Below are 7,500 nucleotides of genomic sequence, written 5' to 3' on the forward strand. Positions count from 1 at the left end.
TCCCCCTCACCGTACGTCCGTCTGTCTGTCTGTCTGCGTGTCCGTCTGTCTGTCTGTCTGTCCGCTTCTCTGTCCGTCTGTCTGTCTGTCTGTCTGTCTGTCTGTCCGTCTGTAGGCTTCTCTTATCTGTCTGTCTGCCTGTCTGTCCGTTTCTCCGTCTGTCTATCTGTCTGCCCGTCTGTCTGTCTGTCTGTCTGTCTGTCTGTCTGTCCGCTTCTCTTATGTGCCTGTCTGTCTGTCTGTCTGTCTGTCTGTCTGTCTGTCTGTCCGCTTCTCTTATCTGTCTGTCCGTCAGTTTGTACCTGTCTGTCGGTCTATTTGTCTATCTCTTTGTACGTCTGCCTGTCTGTGTATGTCTCTGTCTGTCTCAGTGTGTATGACTGTCTGTCTGGTTTTTTTCTGTCTGTTTGTTTTTCTCCCCGTTTGTCTTATGCCCATCTGTGTCTGTCCGTTTGTCTGTTCGTCTGTCTGTCTGTCGGTCAATCTCGGTCTTTTTTTTTTCGTTTATTTTTATTTTTATTTATTTTTCATGCATCTGTCTGTGTGAGTCCACGCTGACAGTGTTTTTCCGGGGTTTTTTTTTGTTTGTTTGTTTGATTATTTTGTTGTTGTTGTTGTTGTTTTTGTACTTTACCATGATCATTACCAAAGTGTTTGACTTTTTCTGTCTCTGTGTCTGTATGTCATATCATATCATATATATGTCGTTTTTACATGTGCAAAGTTGTGTTATTATGCACTATTTTACATGTATTGTTTCATGTGAGGCGCTTAGAGCCCATTACATGAGGAGTTTGCGCCATCTAATTACTATATTATATTGCATTATATCATTATTGTATTATATTTGTTGTTTTCGCCAGGATCCAAAGAAGGGAGGGAATTTGCAGAAATATTGTGTGTTCATGAACATGACAGCCAAGTGAGTCTCTCTCTCTCTCTCTCTCTCTCTCTCTCTCTCTCTCTCTCTCTTTGCGACTGTGTCTGTGTCTCCGTCTCCGTTTGTCCGTCTATTTGTCTGTCTCTCTGTCTTCTCCCCCCCACACACACACCTCTCTCTCTCTCTCCCTGTCTCTCTCTCTCTTTCTCTCTATGTCCGTCTCTTTCTCTCTCTCTCTTCTCTCTCTCTTCTCTTTCTCCCTCTCTTTCTCTCTCTCCCTCTCTCTGTCTCTCTCCCTCTCTTTCTCTCTCTGTATCTCTGTTTGTGCCTTTTTCCTCTGTGTGTGTCTATATGTCTGTGTGTCTGTGTGAGTGTGTCTGTGTCTGTGTGTCTGACTCACTCTTTAACTGTTAAGAGAGTCTGATACCATATTGTAAAGACAATTCGAAATTAAAAAGAATATTACCTTGTGCGCGCGCGTGTGTGTGTCTGTCTGTCTGTCTGTCTGTCTCTGTCTCTGTCTCTGTGTGTGTGTGTGTGTGTGTGTGTGTGTGTCTGACTCAAACCCTGCCACTGTGATGAGAGTCTGATACCACATCATAAACACTGTACGAAACTAGAAAGAATTTTACCCTCTGTGTGTGTGTGTGTGTGTGTGTGTGTGTGTGTGTGTGTGTGTGTGTGTGTGTGTGTGTGTGTGTGTTTCTGTTTTCCTTTGCGGAAGGAACATAGACTTGAGTAAAAAAAAATTCCTAACACTAAACAAAGTGAGCGCTGCAAAAAATAGCTCATGTAACCAATCTTCAGTTCTTTCCCTGTGGACTGCCGACGCTGGAACTGCGACGGACGAACCCGGGTGTGGCCGTGTATGGGGGAATCTAAATGAGCGGCGTGGGAGTAATGCCACTGAAACGGTACAGATGAATGGGGCAGCAAAAAAAAAAATTTTTTTTTTAAATCTTCAATTCTTCACGCGTCAGTTTGCCCGCGATTCTTGGACAGAATATGAGCGCCATTGCTCAGTCCTCTTGTCAGCTCCTAAAGCAGATGTAGTGTAGCGTATATGGAACAGTCCGCGAGCCATGACACATTGACACGTCCTTGAAACTGACACTGAAACTCCGATTTTGAATAATTTCTAGATACATGCCATATATCATAAAATGCTTTCAAAAAGAAAATAAAAATATTAAAAAAAATTAGTGAAGCAAATGTATGATCTGCCAATTTCTGTTCTTTGGTGTGTTATCAGTTTTGAAAAAGATACCTTTTTTTTTTAAATCAACAAAAAAGCAAGCAGATGGTTTTTGAAAAAAAAGTATGAAAGAAATACAATTTGTTTTTTTAAGTAATGTTTGCTAATGTGTGTGTATGTGTGTGTGTGTGTGTTTCTGTTTTCCTTTGCGGAAGGAACATAGACTTGGGTAAAAAAAAAAAAATACTTAACGCTAAACAAAGTGAGCGCTGCAAAAAATAGCTCATGTAACCAATCTTCAGTTCTTTCCCTGTGGACTGCCGACGCTGGAACTGCGACGGACGAACCCGGGTGTGGCCGTGTATGGGGGAATCTAAATGAGCGGCGTGGGAGTAATGCTACTGAAACGGTACAGATGAATGGGGCAGCAAAAAAAAAAAAAAAATTTTAATCTTCAATTCTTCGCGCGTCAGTCTGCCCGCGATTCTTGGACAGAACATGAGCGCCTTTGCTCAGTCCTCTTGTCAGCTCCTAAAGCAGATGTAGTGTAGCGTATATGGAACAGTCCGCGAGCCATGACACATTGACACGTCCTTGAAACTGACACTGAAACTCCTATTTTGAATAATTTCGAGATACATGCCATATATCATAAAATGCTTTCAAAAAAAAAGAAAAAAAAAAGAAAAAATCAATGAAGCAAGTGTATGTTGCTTGGTGCGTTATCAGTTTTGAAAAAGATACCATTTAAGAAAAAGAAAGAAAGAAGCCAACCAGATGGTTTTGGGAAAAAAAAGTATTAAAGAAATACAATTGGTTTTGTTGTTGTTGTTGTTGTTTTTAGTGATGTTTGCAAATGTGTGTGTGTGTGTGTGTGTGTGTGTGTGTGTGTGCACATGTGCACGTGTGTGTGTGCGTGTATGTATGTATGTGTGTGCACGTGTATGTGGGTATGTGTGTGTGTGTGCACGTGTGCACGTGTATATGTGTGTGTGTGTGTGTGTGTGCAGCAGTGCCGAAGAGCGGTGGCTGAGGAAGGGGTGTTACCTGTTTGAGGCCAACGCCAGTCACGTGACGTGTTACTGCTATCACCTGACCAACTTTGCCGTCCTTCTCGATGTCTACGATCAAGCGGTCAGTGTTGGTAGAAACAGTTGGGAAAAAAAGTTAAATGCTTGAGAACTTTTTACGGCCATGCAGGCATACCTACGGTCACTGAGGGGCCGTATTTGTCCGGAAAATTCATAAAACGGACAGTGTGTTTTGGAAAATTAAAAAAAAGATCTGACCGTAACATTTCTTTTCCGAAGTATCTTACCTTTGAATGGCTTTCCGACCATTGCCGAAGACTTACGGAAAAATGTTGCTGCCGAATATTACCGAAGCAACATCGTGAAAAGCCGGAACTGTCCGAACAGTACCGAAGCCATTTTGTGAAAGTCCGCTCGATTTTCGTCACCTGCGAAGTAACTTCGGCAAGACCAGTGCGCATGCGGATAAGCACCGACTTTTTGAACATTTTTTTCCGTGTTTACAACCATTGCTACTGGCTGTGAGATGCCTGTTGTATGTTTGCTAAATGTTCCTGAAAATGATACCCTGTCCTTGATTCTAATATGTGTTCCTGGAAAGCAAATTTTTGGGGTAGGCATGTCTGCATTCGGTGCAAGAAATTCATACCCTCTGCGGGACCCAATCCTCTCCTTCCGCCGTTTTAACCTTCCCCAACCGGAAGTAAGGTACACATTCACACCCGAGTGCATTGAGGAAAACCGGATTAAAGTGCCTTTCCCAAGAACGCAACGCCATGCCGAAACGGGGCCTCGAACCCTGATCACTGGTGATCACTGGATCAGAAGTCCAACGCCTTCCAGACTCTACTTCAGCGCTTTCTGTTTAAACGATTCTATTTGAAAATGTCAGAACACAAATGCATGAATTGGACAGGACAATACAGTTGGGTTTTTTTTTTTTAAGTTCTGTCTCAATGTCCAACGACTTCCAGACTCTTACTTCAGCGTTTCGTTTATTTATTTATAGTCTGTTCATCTAAGATGATGATATTAGACTGTACTCTGGTTTCTCTTCAAAAAACGAGAAAATCTTTCGCCTCTACTTCAGCGCTTTCTGTTTAAATGATTCTATATGAAAATGTCTGAACACAAATGCATGAATTGGACAGGACAATAAAGTTGGTTTTTGTTAAGTCCTGTCTCAGTGTCCTTATATGCAAACACAGTATGCGTCATGGATTTCTCTCCGGGTTAAAAATTTGAACATTGTCGCATGAATTATAAACAGAAGATTAAAATGAGCAGTTCAGCTGAAAATGAAAAGCGGGTTGGTTTTGTGTTGGAGAGGAGAAAGTGGAGTGTTATTTCTTCTCCTTCTTCATTCGTGGACTGCAACTCCCACGTTCACTCGTATGTAAACGAGTGGGCTTTTACGTGTATGACCGTTTTTATCCTGCCATGTAGGCAGCCATAGTCCGTTTTCGGGAGTGTGCATGCTGGGTATGTTCTTGTTTCCATAACCCACCGAACGCTGACATGAATTACAGGATCGTTAACGTGCGCATTTGATGTTCAGCGTGCGTATACACACGGAAAGGGGTTCAGGCACAAGCAGGCCTGCGCGTATGTTGACCTGGGAGATCAGAAAAATCTCCGCCATTTTCTAACCAGGTGCCGTTACCGAGATTCGAACCCGGGACCCTCAGATTGAAAGTCCAACGATTTAACCACTCGGCTGTCGCGCCCGTCCGATCATCATTTCAAAAAGAAATTGAGCTTTGTGCGCGCAGTTGGAGGGGACAATAGTTCACTGCGTTTTGTTGATCACGGGATTTTAAAGATATGGCGACATGTATATCAACCTCAGATGAGATGGAATCGTACTAAAGGTAACATGTTTATTCACACTGTGTGTCCCGTGTAGGACACATTGGACGCAGCAGGTAGCATGTTTGCTCACACTATGTCCCTTGTAGGACACGTTGGACGCAGCAGGTAACCTGTTTGTTCACACTGTGTGTCCCTTGTAGGACACATTGGACGCAGCAGGTAACATGTTTGTTCACACTGTGTGTCCCTTGTAGGACACATTGGACGCAGCAGGTAACATGTTTGTTCACACTGTGTGTCCCTTGTAGGACACATTGGACGCAGCAGGTAACATGTTTGTTCACACTGTGTGTCCCTTGTAGAACACATTGGACGCAGCAGGTAACATGTTTGTTCACACTGTGTGTCCCTTGTAGGACACATTGGACGCAGCAGGTAACATGTTAGTTCACACTGTGTGTCCCTTGTAGGACACATTGGACGCAGCAGGTAACATGTTTATTCACACTGTGTGTCCCTTGTAGGACACATTGGACGCAGCAGGTAACATGTTTGTTCACACTGTGTGTCCCTTCTAGGACACGTTGGACGCAGCAGGTAGCATGTTTGTTCACACTGTGTGTCCCTTGTAGGACACATTGGACGCAGCAGGCAACATGTTTGTTCACACTGTGTGTCCCTTGTAGGACACATTGGACGCAGCAGGTAACATGTTTGTTCACACTGTGTGTCCCTTGTAGGACACATTGGACGCAGCAGGTAACATGTTTGTTCACACTGTGTGTCCCTTGTAGAACACATTGGACGCAGCAGGTAACATGTTTGTTCACACTGTGTGTCCCTTGTAGGACACATTGGACGCAGCAGGTAACATGTTAGTTCACACTGTGTGTCCCTTGTAGGACACATTGGACGCAGCAGGTAACATGTTTGTTCACACTGTGTGTCCCTTGTAGGACACATTGGACGCAGCAGGTAACATGTTTGTTCACACTGTGTGTCCCTTCTAGGACACGTTGGACGCAGCAGGTAGCATGTTTGTTCACACTGTGTGTCCCTTGTAGGACACATTGGACGCAGCAGGCAACATGTTTGTTCACACTGTGTGCCCTGTGTAGGACACATTGGACGCAGCAGGTAGCATGTTTGTTCACACTGTGTGTCCCTTGTAGGACATATTGGACGCAGCAGGCAACATGTTTGTTCACACTGTGTGTCCCTTGTAGGACACATTGGACGCAGCAGGTAACATGTTTGTTCACACTGTGTGTCCCTTGTAGGACACATTGGACGCAGCAGGTAACATGTTTGTTCACACTGTGTGTCCCTTGTAGAACACATTGGACGCAGCAGGTAACATGTTTGTTCACACTGTGTGTCCCTTGTAGGACACATTGGACGCAGCAGGTAACATGTTAGTTCACACTGTGTGTCCCTTGTAGGACACATTGGACGCAGCAGGTAACATGTTTGTTCACACTGTGTGTCCCTTGTAGGACACATTGGACGCAGCAGGTAACATGTTAGTTCACACTGTGTGTCCCTTCTAGGACACGTTGGACGCAGCAGGTAGCATGTTTGTTCACACTGTGTGTCCCTTGTAGGACACATTGGACGCAGCAGGCAACATGTTTGTTCACACTGTGTGTCCCTTGTAGGACACATTGGACGCAGCAGGTAACATGTTTGTTCACACTGTGTGTCCCTTGTAGGACACATTGGACGCAGCAGGTAACATGTTTGTTCACACTGTGTGTCCCTTGTAGAACACATTGGACGCAGCAGGTAACATGTTTGTTCACACTGTGTGTCCCTTGTAGGACACATTGGAGGCAGCAGGTAACATGTTAGTTCACACTGTGTGTCCCTTGTAGGACACATTGGACGCAGCAGGTAACATGTTTGTTCACACTGTGTGTCCCTTGTAGGACACATTGGACGCAGCAGGTAACATGTTTGTTCACACTGTGTGTCCCTTCTAGGACACGTTGGACGCAGCAGGTAGCATGTTTGTTCACACTGTGTGTCCCTTGTAGGACACATTGGACGCAGCAGGCAACATGTTTGTTCACACTGTGTGCCCTGTGTAGGACACATTGGACGCAGCAGGTAGCATGTTTGTTCACACTGTGTGTCCCTTGTAGGACATATTGGACGCAGCAGGTAGCATGTTTGTTCACACTGTGTCCCATGTAGGACACGTTGGACGCAGCAGGTAACATGTTTGTTCACACTGTGTGTCCCTTGTAGGACACATTGGACGCAGCAGGTAACATGTTTGTTCACACTGTGTGTCCCTTGTAGGACACGCTGGACGCAGCAGGTAACATGTTTGTTCACACTGTGTGTCCCTTGTAGGACACGTTGGACGCAGCAGGTAACATGTTTGTTCACACTGTGTGTCCCTTGTAGGACACGTTAGACGCAGCCAACAGCGAGGCCCTGTCGTACATCTCTTACATCGGCGGTTCTCTCTCCATCCTCTCTTGCGTCGTCGTCATCGTCGTCTTTGAATTCTTCAGGTAAACTCCAGGTGCTCTTCTTCTTCTTCTTCTTCTTCTTCTTCTTCTTCTTCTTCTTCT

General features: G+C 44.7%; 1 protein-coding gene across 2 annotated transcripts in view; it reads left to right on the forward strand.

The window, feature by feature from the left end:
• The window catches only part of LOC143299034 (cadherin EGF LAG seven-pass G-type receptor 1-like), a 73,634-nt gene that overhangs the window by 48,157 nt on the left and 17,977 nt on the right, over positions 1–7,500 (forward strand). The window contains exons 16-19 of one of the 2 annotated variants that reach the window (XM_076612118.1): positions 1–11; positions 864–922; positions 3,086–3,209; positions 7,331–7,440. The exon at positions 1–11 is cut by the window's left edge and continues 122 nt beyond it. In XM_076612118.1, coding sequence (XP_076468233.1) covers positions 1–11; positions 864–922; positions 3,086–3,209; positions 7,331–7,440 — 304 coding nt within the window. The remainder of the gene's footprint in view (positions 12–863; positions 923–3,085; positions 3,210–7,330; positions 7,441–7,500) is intronic. The other variant, XM_076612119.1, reaches the window with a different exon arrangement.

This window comes from Babylonia areolata, chromosome 24 (assembly GCF_041734735.1).
Source record: "Babylonia areolata isolate BAREFJ2019XMU chromosome 24, ASM4173473v1, whole genome shotgun sequence".
Classification (NCBI taxonomy): Eukaryota; Metazoa; Mollusca; class Gastropoda; order Neogastropoda; family Buccinidae; genus Babylonia; species Babylonia areolata.